The sequence below is a fragment of the Empidonax traillii genome, unplaced genomic scaffold (genome assembly GCF_003031625.1).
Source record: "Empidonax traillii isolate 1590-97213 ecotype Southwest subspecies unplaced genomic scaffold, ASM303162v1 scaffold400:size839614, whole genome shotgun sequence".
Taxonomy (NCBI): domain Eukaryota; kingdom Metazoa; phylum Chordata; class Aves; order Passeriformes; family Tyrannidae; genus Empidonax; species Empidonax traillii.
The window spans coordinates 291,115-309,745 of record NW_020955593.1 but is presented as its reverse complement, the minus strand read 5'-3'; the positions used below and the strand labels follow the sequence as shown (position 1 = coordinate 309,745).

Genomic DNA, 18,631 nt, shown 5'->3' with positions numbered 1-18,631 from the left:
AAACATTTGGTTTTAAATATGTCAATGCAACTGATCCTGAGGAAAGAAACATTCTAAAGCATTAGTAGAAACATACTGCATTGCCCTTAAAAACTGCACCCTTTTTAATATACATTATGAACATATTTCATGCTGGTTTGATCAGTACTCTTCTTATAGTGTAAAAGTGTAAGAGTGTAAAATGTATTAATTGACGTGGAGTCATCTTTCCTCATTCTGCAACAATTTGTGTCTGTTAAAATACTGGTTAAATCCAATGAAATGAGTTGATTCTGTCTCATCCCAAGGTTTGAACTTGTTCTGTTTTGTTACAGAAACTTTAAAAGGGCTGTCTTGTTTAGCTTGGAGAGGTGACTGCTACATCATGGTACAAATATTTGCCAGCCAACCTCCAAATTCAAACGATTTTTCAGAGGTTTCTGGTTAGCAAGATTATGACATTTAGAAGTGACAAATAAAACTCTCGGTGAGTTACTCCATCCATGCCTCCTGCAGCTCCTTCTGCTGCAGCTGAACACGAGTGGGATCACCGCTCAAAATCTTTCACAGAACACACCTCAGAAAAACACTCAGGTCTGGGTATTCAAGTTCCCTCTCTACAGGTGAGAAAAACTGAAAACTCTAAGCTGAAATCTGGCAGGATCAGAGCCCAGCCCTGAAAGCTCTACCCACAGGAATCCTGACAGTGTGCAAATGTGGGTGCACCTGCTTGAATGGTGACTGAGCATCTCACGTGTGAGAACACTAAATTAGGAGTCAGGATCACAAGCACCAGCCATGAATTGCTCCTATGAAAGCACAGTGGTTGGTGTTACCCCAGGAGCAGGTGGTGTCAACACCTGAAGTACATCTCTGTCCAACAACAGCCATCACAGCACTCTCTTTAGGACTACAAGGCATTACAGAGTCCTGTCACTGTACAAATGACAAAACTTGCACATCTCAGGTACAATAGCACTTTTCCAAAGGATCCTGAAAACATTACAAAAACATTTTTAATTATGATTCCATGGACTGGTGCAGCTCACAAACCCTGGAAAACACAGGACAGCCATTTCAGTACTTTTGGGAAAACTGATTTTCACTGATGTGACTGGGAAGCCCTGATTAGAGATAGTAACATCCTTACCATTTTGAAAAATCAGAATTAAAATACAAACCACTTCATGCTAATGTAAGTACCTTTTCCATTTTATCTCCTTGTTTCAACATTAAAATTCAATTATCTTTTAGAGAACGTAGCTGCTGCCACTTTAGAGACACTGCCTTTGCAGCTGGGTGTGTCCATGGTTCTGATCACACCTTTGTGTCTGCAAACACGATTTACGAGCCCAAATTACAAATGAGACTCAAGCCCCACCTTTGCAAACATAACATGTTCACTAATACTGTTTGAAAACAAAGTGTAGTGAGCCTTTGTTCACTTACTGTACGCTTATTCTGAATTCTTGCCACTCTGTAATGACATCCAGCAGCAGCACTGGTACACGGCACCTTCTGTAAGTCAGGCTTTTATAATCAAAGTTGTCAATAAAAAGCCTGAAGCTGGTTAGTAAGATACAGGGTTCTTCTTCTAAGTAATGTCAGTGACTGTGGAACTCCAAGTATCAAAGAGATGTTTTACAAAAAAAAAAAAAATAAACAAAGGCAAGCGTTTTACATCAAATCTTACAAAACTGTACATAATAATAGTCTACAACATGAAAATGGCCATTAAACTGTTGTAATAGTTATGAAATGTAGTAAAAGTAACAATTCTAATGTTTCATATATTTATCATATTAATCACTGTATTCAACAGCTGTGTTTGTATACATATATTCAATGGCACTGTAAACAGTTGTTGGAAAACACACATTAACTCTTAACCCATTAGAAGTTATTATAGTACTTTTTCATCCAAAACTTAAAACACATCAATGTATTGATTAAAAAAAAAAAAAAAGCCTTGTAATATAATGCACATTTGACATTTTCTAGGGTAGCAATCAAGATGAGGCAAAACAGAGAATGTTCTAGATTTCAGAATGTTTTACATTTACACCTAATGTGATACAAAATTTTAAACATTAAATGTAATTAAATAATACACAGTTTATGAAATAGGTGATTTCAGAGACCCATAATGCACAAAATGTAGTTAGAGTCTAATGGGAGTTCCCAATAATTTATATCTCTGGGACCTGTAAGGAAAACTTCAGTTGGTATGTAACATCATATGGGCAAAGGAAGTTTGAACTGAATTATCTTTTTTCTCTGTGCAGAGCTGCATTCAAGTGGATAAAACATCATTACGTTTATTTATATTTCCCTTCGCTGGACATTCATCCAATAAGCCTGGAGCATATGCTTAAGCACTTGTTAATGACATTTTGTGGGGCAGGGAAACTCCCTATCTATATCCCTCAGTAAACAAAGTGGTTCTATTTATTTCCATAATTAAGGCAACTATACTGATATATTAGACACACCATATGCTTTTATGTTGCTTCCTACAATCTAAACAGTAAGAGTGGAAAGAAGTTTCAAACATGCTTTCAACTTCTTGACCACTCAGGAATTTCATTAAGCTGGTGGAGAGAGTACTTCACCTGCTCTAGTGAGCAGGGAGATGTTCCTGCTCACAGCAGGGGTAGGGACCAAATGATCTTTAAGGTCCATTCCAACCCCTTAACATTCCATGGACTGCAGACACAGCTTGTTAGATGTTCACTTAAAATATAAAGTATGGATTGGCTTGAATTTAAAGACTGACCGTTCATATAACTTATCAGAAAAATTAAACAAACAAAACCAGCCAGTCAGATTCTAGCAAGTGAAATTGATAAAAATAGTAACACACCCATACACAACTTCCGTGTTTTCCATTATTTCTACCCCATAACTTAAGCTACTCAGACCCTTGTCATCATCCCCTCTGTATCTTGGGTGGGGTCTGCCAAAGGCAATCTCCAGATCATAGAATCATAGAATAGATTGGGTTGGAAAAGACCTCCAAGACCATCAAGTCCAACCCCTGATCCAACTCCAATTACTATACCGTGGCACTAAGGGCCACATCCAATCTCTTTTTAAAAACCTCCAGGGATGGTGAATATTTTAAGTGATGACACTTAAATCTGCCAACTCCAGCATAGCATTTCATATTTATTCTAACATTCCACATAAACTAGAGAGCCATTTAGTTTTGTTTTCTGTTGGGTAAGGCTGCAGGTATAAAGGACAGTGAACAAAAGCAGTAGCACAGTGGCTGCAAGGCAACACAGCTACAGCAGACAATGCCACAGAACTGCCAGTGCTGCTAAAACAACAAGGGAGGGGCTCAGGGCTGGGCTGCTCCCACTTCCAGCTACACTGTGTTTGGAGGATGACTTGACAGTGCTTCTGGTGGTTGTGGTGTCCATCTTTTTCACAGTTGGTTTTGGTTCATTTCTGTTTTCTGGATGGGTTTTCTTGTCCTTGAGTATATCTGAAAACATGAAAGTAAACGTAAGATTAATCACACATCTTTTTAACAGGGGCTTTAAGTTCTGCCAGTTGCCTGAACGTGTTGTATACTCACTCTGAACAACTGAAATGCATGCAGAGAGCAATGGGGCACTTGCACTAATGTTGCATTTGGACCCAGAGTGGCTCCTCTGTCCTCAGCACCCACCGCTTTGCTCAACAAGTCTTCTCTGACTGTCCGGCTCCACTTGGCTACTCACAGACACCCCTGAGCAGAATGTCAGGTATTCTGCATTGCAGTGGCTGCTCTCAGAACCTGCTCTTCTCTCACATAAGTAACTTCGGTTTCACCTGGGGTGGGAACTGTCTCAAGCTTTAGAACACAGTGTTACAGTTGAGTGGTTTATTAACATACCGCAGTGAGGCAACTGCCAAGCTGGTGAGAGGCTGCAGGAGGAGATTGGAAAGCATATTGACTTAATGCAATCATAGAATGGTTTGGGTTGGAAGGGACCTTAAAGATCTCCTATTTCCAACCCCCTGACATGGGCAGGGATCCCAACTGCTAGACCAGGTTGCTCTGAGCCCCATCCAACCTTGCCTTAAACACTTCCAGGGATGGGCAACGTGTTACGGTGCCTCAGTACCTTCTGAGTAAAGAACTTCCTAGGATGTACACTAATCTTTCCATGTAAAGAGTCACCCTCCTTCCTTTTTTTAAGTCCCTTTCCAGATGCATTTTGGGTTAATTCCATCCATTTTTATATAAAGGACTGGATTCAGAAGAAAGTAGGAATTCCTTATTGTAAAAACATCAATTTTTTTTTTTAAAGTGACCAATTGAGAAGAGTCTCCAGTTATCTTAACATTCCCAAGCTATTTGCAAGTATTACTGAGACCATATTGTCCTCGAACCCTCTCACTGCCATTGCAGAGAATGAAAAAAAACCACTGTATTGTCTGAAGGGACGATGATTTTACAGTCAGTCTGTAAAAACACACCTGAGTGCTTTGCAAAAAACAAATGCCTACCTGCAAGAATTTATAATTAACAATAAACGTTCAGGTCCAAGCTTAAAGGATTTCTGATACTAATGAATGCAGTGCACATACACAAGAAAGCAAAAAGCATAGAGTGGAATGCAGATGAAAAAACAGTCCAATCTTAAAATAAAAGCTCTGCATCACAGAAGCAAGTTCCTGGCAGAAATTGGAAAGATGGAAAGTACTCCAGAAATGTAAATGCAATCTGAGATCATTGTCTGCATGTCACTAGTTCTGAACAACCATCAATAAATTCACTTGATAATAAAAATGAGCTATTGTAGTGGGAAAGCACACATTGGTCTTCTGCCAGAGTAAACTGCAAAAGAAATGCAATGGATTCCTCCATCTTATCATAATATCAACATTAATCCCAGAGGAATGTGTGAGTCCTAAACCTCACTCAAGAGGGACTGCAGGGAAGGGGCACTGGCTGGCAAGGGATACAGTGGGCAAAGGGTGCTCTGACACCGCACTCCGAATTCCTTACGGCAAAAAGCTGCTCTTCGATTCCAACCTGCGGCAGAGCAAACAGAAAGGAGGGGGAGAACAAGCATGCTCCAAATGTTTAGAAAATATCAGTATTCTGGGGACATTTAAAGAAAAATGGACAACCTTCACACTGTCATTAAAGTAAATTAAGAATAAATCATGGAAATAGGTGTGTTCTGACACTGCCTCGAGTCCTTTCCATCACTGTCATTCTCCTTTGCAACTGCAGTAAAGGCGCTATTTCTCTGCTGCCTCTTATATCATCCCAGCCTGCTGACTTCAGCTCTCTGGGGTCAGCTGATTAAATTAAGACCTCACTCAGGTAAATCTACTCCCCTCTTTCAGCTGGCCATGTCCAGCATCGTAACCTGATTGGCGTCTATAAACCGGGCAAGACTGAAATGTATTAATTCGTTTATTTTTTTACTATTGACTTAACAAAAAAAAAAAATCTAAGGTAAGATTTAATGCTATCAGGGAGGCTGTTGGTTTTTAAAAGCTTTCCTCTCGGTGACTGCTTAATGCACTGCATAACAAGCGTTAAATAATACATTAGAAAACTCTGCCTTTATCTTTTCCAGGGAAAGGACCACATTCTGAATTTTCTCTCTGTCTTCACAGCAGAGGATCTTCCCAGGATATTCATGGCCAATTTTAATCTGGGATCTAATTGTGCAAACCTGGAGTTTTACTTAAAATGTTCTGTTTTCTCCTTTCTTAAAACTAAATAAAAATAGCCCAACTTCTAACGCAGTTCAAAATCTTTTTCAATCCTATATTTAGTTTTTAAGGCCCAAATTTCAGCAGTGTAAAGAACTCAGGTTTTATTTCAGTTTCCTCAGAGTTCCTGTTGCTTACTCACTCCAGGATTTTGGCTGAGAAACTCTGAGTTAAATGAGTTTTTCCTCTTAAATCATTTTCTCTGAGTCAGATATAGGTTAGGTTCAGTCTACCACTGACATTCAAAAGGCAAAAAATCATGCTGGAAAAAAATAAAAGTGTCAGTGTGAAGACTAGCACAGAAATGAAACTCCAGTCTCAATAAAGCAAATCCCAGATGTTCAGCACTCATGAATCCAGCCCACAGAGTATGACTTCCTAAAAACAACCAATCAAAGCCCACAGTTTTGGTTTGTTCTAGTATTTACCTTCTGCATTTTAAAGGCTTTATGGTTCCCAACTAGAAGCTTTCTCCTTTGCTAGAAAATTCCTTTCACCATCAGTCCCTCTGTCCTTTCCAGAACTGGAGTGGTTAAAATCTGAGGGCATCAGCTAACCTCAGGCTGACACATGTGACGGCCTTTTGGATGCTGGCACGTGAGTATTATTCTACACTGTTTATTTATCACTGCAGTGTGATGGTGATACAGCCACTGCAGTAGCTACTGTGCTGTTCCTCATCCAGGCTCCCAGTGTGAATATTCAAACCCTGCCAAAAGGAGTACTTAGTGAAGGCAGCTGACTGCCAAAGCAGCCTCTGTGAGCGGCCTTTCGGGACTCTTGCCGAGGACAAGGTCTGTCAGGTCACTGAAGAAGGCTCAGAGTTCCTCCAGGCCCCGTGATTACTGGGAGCACAGGGAAAAACAGTTCAGCTAGTCCAGGGGATTGAGTCCACTTCCTCAGCTGAACTTTCATCCGTGTTAACTGCTGTTAAATTAATATCTCGACAGTATAAACAAAGCACATAATGAAAATTACTTGACCCCGCTGTTTAGAGCGTTCAGGATTATCTTCACCTCCAAGATCTAACCACAGATTGCTACCCAGTAATGCATGTGCTGCTCTGACGGCACTGAACTACTCATAAATACTTACATGGATCAATACTGCTCCTCAGAGAGACCAGCTTAGGATGAAAGGGAGATCAAAACTGTCACTGTCATCTAATTTAGGAACAGGAAACCTCCCCTACAGTGAGGGCTGAGCATGCCTTTCAAATGCATTTGGTGAGCTGTATGTTAAAGCACACCTTAATCTTAGCCAGTAATGTTACAGGGGCGAAACAATGTGGTTATTTTTAAGGCTATTACCAGGTTATCTGACATGAGTTCAAGTCATATTGACACCCCAGCTGTTAGTTCCTCCCTCCTAGGCCAAATGATTTGCAGTTTGCTGCTGCTAGGAATTATCAAATACGTAACTATTTCTTGGTGCAGTTGCATGCTGTTGCTCTCTAAGGAACAGTATCAGCAAGGTCTGCTTCAATCTACTTATGTTTCCGATAGTCCTGCCAAGGCATGACCAAATTCAGCTACTTAACAGAAGCCTCTTTCCATTCTTGTCCTTCTCTTGATCTGACTTGAGCTCAGCCCTTCCTCTGGGACTCTAAGTTATCAGTGTGAGAGGAAGCCTTTCCCTGCAAAGATCTGCCAGTGCCACTGGACCCTCTCATCTCCTGAGACATGCCCAGCACTGTCTCTGTTGAGATGAAGCATAAATGCAAAGACTCCCTGCTGCAGACTGAGAACATACCTGTGGAGCAAAGGAAAAGGGCAGGAAGGGAAGGGTGGGTGAACCGGCTGATTTCCCATCGAGGAAGCTGGATTAGTTTTGGAGAAACCTGTGTTTGAGCTGTCCCAGAACCTTTAAGCTCCAGCCCTTGTTGCCCTCCCTGTCACACTAAGCAGAGGGTCGCTGGCAGACCCTGCTTTGTAGGGCAGTGCCAAAGCACCAGTGCCTGGGGAAGAACCTGCTGGGCCCCAGTACCTGCTCCTCCAGCACTGCCATTGTCACCAACCAACGGCTGTGCTGCCTGCGGCCACCGAAGGCTACACATCTTCTTACAAGACACGTGTACAACCCCTGTGAGGGGATGCTGAATAAAAACAAACCAGAGAGGTCTGCCAGACTAGTCTTGTAAATGTTAATTACAGCAGCCTGGTTTCTAATGGAGCAGGGCACTGACAGCAGAGAATCCACGCTCATCAATCCACCGTGCCCATGTCAAAGCGGGGATTCTGAACACGTTTCCATCAGTTTTACACCACAAGCTGCTAGGAAGAACTTCCAACCCAGCTATTTGGGGAGACAAAAGAAGGGGAGATTGTTTATTTCTGCTTTCCCACATTAATTACACCAAGTCAGACCCGTCTATTTCTTCCTAGACTTTCATGCAAACACCGTGCTTTGAAAAGACAGAATGTCAGCATCTACAATAGCAAATTAACGCCTTGGTCTTGAATGGCTCATCATGGTTATAATGATACTCATAATGCAGGTCTAAAGTGAACTGGTCAGCACCTGCACTTACTCTCCACATTGGAACTCAGTTGCTTGATAAATTTCCCTTCGATCACAGGCTTGGGTTTGGCTGACAGCTTCATAAGAAAATTAAAGCCAGGTGCAACTTGGTGGAACAGGATCTTAAATTACAGTAGATGCTGCAGTGTTATTATTAGCTTTTTATCACCTCTGGTAGCAAAAGCTGAAATTACTTTTACATATTCAAAGGAAGAAGCTCTGAAACAAAACAATGCTGTCGCCGTAAAACGTACCAACAATTTCCAAATAATCCATTATCCTGACATTAAGACCAGCACTAATTATTTCCAGTTACAGCTGCAGCAAAGCAATGGAAACGGGGAATGTGAGAACTCCTGAGGTGTGATAATTCGTGATCCAATTCTCCACATTCTGGAGTCTGTTTCTGTCTACTATATGATACCAGTCAGTAAAAAGCGAGTGTAACACATCTCTTCTGGAGTCAGCAGAAGGAAATACTGAGCTCTGCAGTCTCCCATGTATACACCTGTTCTACCCTTTTCTTTTTCAGCCTGGGAATAGGGTGTCCATGGAAGCCTTCTCCCCACACACCTTCTTACAGAAACTTGGCGTTAGCAGGGGGAAAAAAAAAAAGTTCAATCACAAAATGGAAGAACTACCAACTGCTTAGGGCACTCTCCCCACTTAACTCCTGAGTGGCATTAGCTTCAGGCCTCTCCAGCAGACCTGGGGGACAAGATTGTGGGGGTAAACTGATGTGTTCTGAAGGTCTTTCCATTTCTCTTTTTAAGGAGTGAGTGAAGTTGGCCTTGGGGGGAGAGTCATAAATTAGAACAAGGATTACCTATGTCCAGATTGTAATTCTGCATTAAACTTCTGTGTGATCTGTGGCAGATCTCCTCTCCTGTAGACCGATGTGAGAACTACTTTATTTCCTGCACATTTTGTGCATTTTGGATGCAAATTCTTCATCCTAAGAAGAACCACACCCACTCTCTTCAAGAAATAACATTGGCTGGATCTTTCAGAACTAAAATCAAGTGCAACAAAGGAAATAAAAGCAATAAAAGCAGGAACAACTACGAAACAATTTGAGACGTCAGGTACCTAGAAATCAAACTTACGTGAAAAAAACACAACTCCTTCCCTCATTCCCAAACAATCTTTATACACACTTGAATGCAATATATACATTTATAGAGAGAGCAGGACATGCTCTAAGGAAACCTGTCACTGTGTGTGTTTGTCTTCTGAAGTACAGCTGCCACAGCAAACGCTGCATGATTTTCAGGAGCCACAATAAAACTGCATTAGTTCTGAGGGCTAAAAAGTAAACCTGCACATATAACTGCCTCAGCTCCTGCCACGGTAAATGTCAACATGCAACAATTCATCTTTTCCTTGGGAAGAAATAACCTAACAAACCTTGTGTGATTCAGCAGTACTTCCATTAATCAATCAGTCATTTGCAAGAAGGGGTTTTGTAATTTTGTTTACACTAATACAGGACTTATTCAAATGCAGACAAGCCGAAAGTATAAGCTTAAAACATGCCAAACATCTTTTACATTTCCTGGAAACATCTGTTTTTAGTCTAGTCCTAGGCACATGTTTGTGGTCGCAATGTTTAAGCTTGTTTAGCTTGCCAGATACCTCGAACATAGTGCAGCACAGCTGACATGATATCCTGAAACACAGCATGCAAGTATCTGTAAAACATGATGTTCCCAGTAAATCTGCTGAACATTCATTGTAACTTTCTTGTAATGAAAGAAACAACCGAAAAGCTCTGTGACTGCCTTCTGCCATCACTGTATGCTGCAATTAATTAGTTAAGTTTAGAAATTCTGTACATGCCTCACTAGTAATATCACGGAGACTGAGAGCGATCCTGATACCGCGTGCCTCACATGCTCAAAACTCCTATTAAACTTAATGGGAGTTTGGGGGGATGTGAGGAATGCAGGACTGACCTTTACGGTTAAAGATGAATGTGTGCTCTAGACTTCAAAGATTAGGTGCCCCTGCCAGTCTGGAGTGTGCAAATGATCAGCACGCCAAGTGCTGAAGGCATCTGCTAAATATCACGCCACAGCTCAAAGCTGTAATTAAGAAAAATATAAACTGGCTCGAGGAAGAAAAATATTAGTAATAATTGAAAATGCTTTGGCTGTTCCTTTTGTCCTGGTGATCTCATTAGTTTTCGTTACAGAAACAGTTCTCACACTGGCTGACGTGGGGCGGGCTTTGTTTGTGCTCTCTAACTCACATCTTCCCCAGTTAAAATTTCATTGCTCAATACAAAGGTCAAATCGAAGGCTTAATTAAATTGTATATGGGGAAACTATAAACTTATTTTGGAAGGGAGCACAAAAATATCTGAAGCCATCCCAACTTCTCTCCCCCAGACACTCCTTAATTTCTTGAGAAGAAAAGGAGCATGTGTTGTTGGTGCTCTTTTCCCTGAGGGGAAGCTGCACCTTCTCTTGCTTGAAAATTTACATATTACAAGTATCCAGCCTTTTCATGAACTGCTAATTGTACTTGCAATTGACATTCGTAATGAGGATTTTAATTTAGCTCTGCAGCTCTAAATAGACAAAGTTCTATTTTGTAAAAGGCCTGGATAGGATGTTACAGTAGCAGCAATGTCAGTTCAACTTACAGCCAGGATGTGCACTTCATCTGCTTAACTTGAAACAGGGCTTCTACCACAAAAATAAGTACTATTACCCATCTGCTTCAAGTTGGGCACACGTCTCTCAGCTCTCAAGCCTAAAACTGAAAAGCAGTACTGAAAACCTCCCAGTATTATCCAAGAAGCAGGTAGAGTTTCTTCATGCCACAGGAAGACCTGATAAAGCTCAAGAGTAAGGTCAGGTCTGAGTAAGCTACAACCTGTGCACTGGCAGCACCAATCTCCAGGGAAGTTCAGGCTTCCATGTGCCAGGCTAGCTGCCCAAACTGGGTGTTTATGCACCACTGAGATTCTCAGAGCTCCTCCCATTCAGCTGTTGCCCAGCCCTAGGGGCGTAACGATTCCTTAGATCCTTCAGCTTCCATCTCCGAAAGCCCTACAACTGATTGTTTCTGCAGCTCACTGCACACACAAGCCCTGGGGCGTGTGCTGGAGGTGGAAGATGGCCTGCAGGTCTGCTCTTCTTGGTCAGATCATGCCAGCACAGGCTTGTGGGATCACACCAAACAGTAAGGGAGCAGAGAGGCATCTGCCAGCTGGGGCAGCAGTTAAATCGTGCACCAATGAGAGATGACATCTAGGCTCAGATCCCTCCTGCAGGTGATTTTGAAGGGGTGCTTGAACCCAGGTCTCTTGTGCCCTATCCATCAGAGAAGGTACACAGGGACAGGTATCTCTCAGACTGAAGCAGGCTCTGCTCTAACTACCTGGATTTACCCTGGCAGCAAACTGGCCCAAAATACACCAGAAAGAATGACTCAAATTAAGTAACAGAGTGCCAGGTAAAAGAGAAGAGACAATAGAAACTGCACTGTGCCACTGCATGAGGTCTCTTTATGCCTCCCCAAGGAGATGGCAACAAGGGCAGGAAGACGGACTGCTCACTGCTTAGGAAGTCACCCTCTCACATTTTATCATAAGCAGATGTCATATCTGTAAGGAGTGAGAAGGAGAAAATCAACCCCAGCAGAGCTGCCCTCCCACCTCAGAGCTGTTTCTCAGGGCAGAGCCCTTGCAGCTCAGCTGCCTCTGAAGGAAGGCAGGGGGCATTCAACACATGCACTGTGGGCAGCTCCAGCAAATCCCTGAGCAGAATAACCACAACCACAGCATCAACCTCCAGCATGGCAGGCACAGAAAAATAATCACAAGCATCTCTGAAAGATGTGTGAAATGTTCTTTTCACCCTGCAACAATGTGGCTCTCATCCCTCCTCATTCTTTAAAAGCCAGGCACATTCTTCTAGTTATTCCCCTTGCTCCCTAAGAATCTTATGCTGGAAGATTCTTAAGTCACCAGATTCCAGTGGCAACAGTGAGCATTTAAAACATTCCCTGTATTTCTGTTATATCTTGAGCAGAGACAGAACCTTATACTAAACATTTCATAAAGAGATTCTAATAGCATAGAATAATAACTATAATAGTTATAGAAGAAACATTGAAATCACTTAAATCTACATGTCACCTAATTTCTTTTAGCCTAGATGACAAAAAAGGATTAGTTATAATGCTAAAGGATAGTTCTGGTCCTTAGATCAATCAGTAGGAAACATTTGTTTGTTGAATCTTTGCAGTATTCCAGTTTAGTCAGAACCGAAATCAAAAGAATCTGTGGCAAGATATTATCCTGGATTAATCATTTTAGACTGAATATCAAGAGCAGCAGAGGAAAACAGCACAGCATTAGGTTGCTTCAGCTCTGGTAGGGGAAGTTTAAATTAGTCTTTTCTGCTGCTCTAGTTTGGCAACTCTTCAGCACATCCGCTATCTCCCACTGCTGGTTTATCCGGCCGGCCAGAACCCAGCTCTATCACAGCTGACAGCTATTGACAGAGAGGATGATTAGAGCCATCACTCTGCCGAGTATCTGCAGCAAGAGGAACATGTCTCATGCGAAAATACCAAACGGCTTAAAAGCATTATCTTATTAGTAGCATGCAGTGAAACTGATGAACCCTTATCACATTCAGCAGGATGACGAATACCAAATCAACACAAATGGAAAAGAGATGTACAACCAGAAGTAAAAAATATAAACTTTTCTAATAAAACATCTTACAAAACGAAGCACCAGCCATTAGCATACGCATGAGGCTACATCCCATCAGCGTTCAGGCTACGGAGCAAATTAAAGGAAGGAAATTGCTGTTTGGAGCTGGCAATGATTCCATTCCCCAGTTCTGTTTTGGGAGGGTATAAACTGCTCCCTTCAGTTTTCATGCAGTCACCTACATCAAAAGCACCAGAGTGAATTTAGCTGGTCTACTAATATTACAGACTGAGGGCTACAAATGTTCCCCCTTTCACAGGGTAACTCAACTTGACATCGGCCAGGGTTCTCCCACTTAGCCACGACGGAAAAATACTTCTGCCATTCGCCACACACGGGATAAAAACCCCTTGAGGTATTAACTTCACCACGAGAATGCTAAAAACACCATTTGAGAGTGATGAATCCTGCACTAGGACTCAAAGGTCTGCAGCTCTGAACTGGCTTCTCTCTGAAGGACTGATGTGCTAAGCTTGACTGCCCAGGTGACACCAGTGACAAAGCCCAAGGCCCTTCTACAGGCACCTGCAGCACAGATCCAACAGAGGTTGCTGAGGGGCTGAGCGGTGGTAAGAAATGTATTTAAGAAGGAGAAAGCTGGAGAGCATGAAAGCAGCAGTGCTGAAAGCGAGTGGAGAGCAATGGGGGATTCCAGATCAGGGAAATGAATGGACTGGAATGACCATGAAGGACCATCTCTGCTGTTCCTTCACAGAACTGGAATGAACATACACAGAGCACTTCTTAGGTGACTGAGCACGCAGCTTGATTTCCATGTGTTTACAGCCAGCCAAAGAAGCTTTGACAAGCATTCAGTCCGCTCTGTGATTTATCAGTTATTGCCATTTCTTTCTGTCACAAGGGCTCCAATAATGGGAAAAAGCCCACTGGAAGTTCAGGAGAGCTGACACCATGTGCTGCGATGGATCTGTTGACACTGCTGCAGTCTATTATGCAAATATACATCAGTGGTCTTTGTAAAACATAAATTATGTAAATACCCATTTAGAGACTCTTCAAAATGCAGATTACTTGCCTGATGTTTGGAGACAATTAAGACCTCAGATGTGAACCTGTGCTCAGGGACTGCCTGTGGATATTTAGGCCTAGCAAACCTTACTTTGCATGCAGGTTCTACCTTGGTATGACGAACTTTTGCAGTACAAGTCAGCTGTGTCATAATCTACTTAAGCCACGTATCACTGACACCATAGGTTATAAGAGATGCTTCAATTTACTATTACAGCAGTGCTTCAAAAGATCCCATATGGAATTCAGGTGTGCACTTTTCATTCGGGATTACAAGGGGTTTTTCTTTTTAATTACAACTTTGCATATTAATTAACACCTGCCAAACATCCACATGTCTGCGTGAAGCCACATGGCTCCTCCTTCTGTGGGGGTCCTGGTTGTCCATCCCTGCAATCCTGTTCCTGGCCCTGGGTGAAAGCTGAGTCAAAGCCAAAACATAACCAGCACAGACAAACAGGACTTTGGGCTTGACCATGAGCCTGACACAGTAGGTATAGGCTGATTCCTCGGGGCTCCCACTCAGGAATTAGGTCAAAGAGTGTCATGGTTTAATCCCAGTTGGTAACTAAAGTATCACACAGATACTGCTGCACCCCCCTCCCCACCCCGTCCCCCGGCCCTGCCTCTGTGGGGAGGAGAATCAGGGAAAAGAAGTAAATCTCATAGCTGGAGAGAGGAACAGTTCAATGACTGAAACAAAATAAAATACACCAAGAATAACAGTTGTAATGAAAAGGAGAGAGGAGTAAACCCCAAGAGGAAGCAGTGATGCACAACACAGTTGCTCCCCACCTACTGGTCGATGCCCAGCCTGTCCCTGAGCAGTGACTGGCACCTCGTGGTAACTCCCCCCAGTTTATATACTGGGCTTGGGTTCTATGGGATGGAATATCCCTCTAGCCAGTTCAGGTGTTCCATCCATGCTCCCCCTCAGCTCCTTGTGCATTTCATCACTGGCAGAGCATGGGAAACTGAGAAGTCCTTGACTCAGGGTAAGCTCTGCTTAACGACAACTAAAACAACAGTGTTATCAACATTATTCTCATACTAAATTCAAACCACAGCACTTTACCAGCTATTAGGAAGAAAATTAACTCTATCCCAGTTGAAAACAGGACAAGCAGTCAGATTACTTCTTTACTTTTTTTTTTTTTTAGAGTATCTTGGATTGGTCTCAAAAGAATCTAGGCCAAGTAATATATCCTCTGCTGGAAAAGAAAACATCATAGACTATCTACCTGGGTAAGGAATTTGGAGAAACTAGGTTTTCAGGAGTAGTAAACTCAACATCTGTTGGACTTCATTAAATTCTTGATTAACTTGAGTTGAGATGGGTAAAATTAACCTTTATATCTCAACAGTGTTCTTCCTGCTTGAAGCAGCTGAATCAAAGCAGTTTACCAAGGGCACCTTTCTACTTTGTAACTTCAAAGAACATTTATTTAGAGATAGCATGTGAGGATCACATAATTGGAGCCAGCTGATGGAGAAAGCGCTGCATACTGAGCTAGCCAGGGAAAAATACCTAATTTAAGGATAGATTAGAGATCTGAAGCAAAGTTCATGAAGACTGCTGAGTTACAAAACAGAGATAACAGCTGCCCAGACTGGCAGAGACTGCGCACGGTGAATGGAAGAGTCTTTCTAATCACTGCTGGGGAGTAGTATTCTCTGAGCCATGAACCATAAAAACCCAAGGAGCTCAGAAGACAATTTGCAGCCATTCAGTTTTCTTTACTGGCCTGTGTAGGCTCTTCAGGACATGGATAGTAATTCTGGTGACCCTACAGTAGCCAAGGTTATGATCTTGACTGGGGCATTCATGCACTGCTGTCAAATCAATAATGGGAAGATATAAACTTTGATAATTAGAGGACAGCAAAGAACAACACGGGACATTTTTTATTCAATTAAACCCCAACATTTACTGGTATCTAGAACAGTTACTAAGCTACTAGCCACTTACAAGGTTGCAATCGAACCTTAAACTAAAACCCCCACAGATTTATAGCCCTCTATTTACAAATTTAGACTACAACTATTCAAAGTAATTAGAAGAAATAGAACTAATCATTTCACTCAATCTTCTCCACCTGACATGTGCTGGGATACGCACTAAACAGCCTCCCGCTCTCACTGACCTGGAGCACTCAAGCAATACAGGCTACTGACATCTCCAAAGCTGAAAGCAAGTCAAGACAGGCTGTTGTAACAGGAAACAGAGCCACTCCTGTGATATGTCACCCAGCCACAAGAACCCCTAAGTTCTGACATGGCAGAGAGATTGTGAGATGAGATTGAGATGAGACTCAGAGCGTTTATTTTCTAGCTATGGCTTGGGAGAAAAGGCAGGAGAAGATACAATCTCATATCTGTTTTCCTGCAACAAATTGTTGCACCTCACTGAATATCAAAAGGCAGTTTAGTTCTGCCACATAGTACAAGAAAAAAAAATTCCTGTGGAGTGACAGTGGTCACATAAGTCTCTGCAACTCTAATGAAGAAAAACATAGTTTTCCTGTAAAATACCAATCCTTGTTTGTGTAAGGATTATTGTAGTATTGTCCTTTAAGAGAAAAAAATTCCTTGTACAGGGGCTGATGCACAGTCTCTTCCCCCACCCCAAATTTCCACCAGTTTCTGTTAAAAAACTAGAAGCAAACTGCTTGACTTATGACTTACACCGAGGTGAGTTTGAAACTGGCAGAAACACCTGAGGTTTGATCTGGACTTTACCAGCACTAACCAGTTGCACAGTGATAGGTTTTTGATGATAGGTTTTGCTTAAAACTGACACCTGTCAGAAAGAAATAATTTTACCAAACCATCTCCAACTCGTGTGGCAGAGCATGGGCAGGCAGCAGAAGATGTGGCCACACACGACTCAGCCAGGTGTCCTCTCTTTAGCCAGACAGGGAAAGGAGAGGCACAGGATGGTGTGGGATGGGGCACATGGTGACAACCAAGAGAACAAAACCTCCTCTTGCACTGAAAGGGGCAGAGATGTGAAGGGCCAAAATAAGAGCTCTTCATCCGTGAAAGAGAAACAAGGAAAAACATGTACCCACTGATAAATGATGCAGGGTGACAGAGGACACTGCAAAGACTGAGGTATTGAACGCCTTCTCTGCCTTGGCTTTGCTAAGGTAGATTGCTCAGGTTCCTGTGGCTGAGTTTGGAGAGTGAAGATTACCATGAAGTTTGGGGCTGTGTGTTGGCACTCGGATGAGGACCACTATCAGGGCTACACGGGCAGCTGCCTATGGGAAGCTGGAAAAACTCTTTCAGTAAAGGTATTAAAAACCAGACTAGGCCCACTGGAATGGGTTTGGCAGAGCTGACTCAGGCTTGGTACACTAATCCGCACTAGAGAAGCTTCTTCATCACTCTTTCCAATCTTCTGATGATCTACCCATTTTGATGACTCTACTCCACGTGAAAAGCAAACAAAAATGAAGTATTCAATCAGTTTGTGACTCAATTTGTAACTATCTATAAAAACCGAGGGTGAACATCTTGTAAAAGGAATATACACTGGCATGAAGTGCTATCGATAGGCATTAAAGCTGCAAATGGCAAGGTGTTGGCAAAGTGAGAGGAATTGCTGCAGAAAGTAAAAAGCCAATCTGTACGATGAACAGAGTGTACATAAAGTACAGCAAATTACCAGACACACAGACATGAGAGTACAGAGCCATGGGAGCTGATTAAGAAGTCCTTGTGAAGAAATCTTGAAGGCTGGCCAGTTCCTCCTAATTCCCTGGCACCCATTCCAGCCGCTCAGCTCGTGAAAAGAGCACTGTCTGTCATGTGAGCGTACACGTAGTCAAGTATTACAGGGAGATGATGGATGTGCAATGCCGTGGCAAACGGCTGCTTGGAACTGCCATCCCCCTCGCAGAACAATTCTGTTTTTCAAAGCCTCGGTACTCTTGGATAAAGGCCAAGGAGGGAGACTTGAAAGGCCCAGCTCCCGAACTCCTCAGTGAGGAATAAGCCGGGCGCGTGGCTGGATGTACCATGCGTCACTGGCACCTCGAGTGGGTGACATCTGCAGGCTCTGCTGCTGAGGTTTTACTTGCATTTGTAACTTGAGAGGGAGGTGATAGCCGTAAGACCTCAGAAGCCCAAGAGCTACCGATTTTCCTTAAAGCCAGGAGCCTGATGTTTTATTTATTTTTCGCTTCCTAGCAATCCTAGAAATCTTTTTCCGATTTCTTTCTAATTAAATGCAATGAAGCCTTGCTCTCTAACCTGCTAAGTAGAAAAAAAATAAATTGCTCTCTGAACAAGTCATAGAATTGTTTAGGATGGAAAAGACCTTTAACATCATGAAGTCCAACTGCTAACCCAGCACTTCCAAGTCTACCAGTAAACCATGTCCCTAAGCTCCGCGACAGGAGCTTGGACTAGATGACCTTTAAAAAGGTCCCTTCCAACACTAAGTATTCTACAATTCTATGAAAATATGGATCATTTGAGGTTTGTTTCCAACATCGTTAATAATGGTTTGTGCCAGGGAAAAATGAATTGTAACTGGACTGAATTTGTTATATCAAAGTTCAACTTGGCTCAAAGGGACTGATTAGGCTTAGGGTTTGTATTGGAAGACTATTCTCTGCTTCACCTCGTATCCAGGAAAAC

At 42.4% G+C, this 18,631-nt stretch overlaps 1 protein-coding gene across 1 annotated transcript in view; it reads right to left on the bottom strand.

Annotated features, from left to right (window-relative positions):
• Positions 1–3,100: 3,100 nt before the first annotated feature.
• The window catches only part of LOC114062345 (glypican-5-like), a gene marked incomplete at its 5' end in the record, with an annotated part of 258,850 nt that continues 243,319 nt past the window's right edge, over positions 3,101–18,631 (bottom strand). Inside the window, one exon of the mRNA XM_027893649.1 lies at positions 3,101–3,469. Coding sequence (XP_027749450.1) covers positions 3,267–3,469 — 203 coding nt within the window. The remainder of the gene's footprint in view (positions 3,470–18,631) is intronic.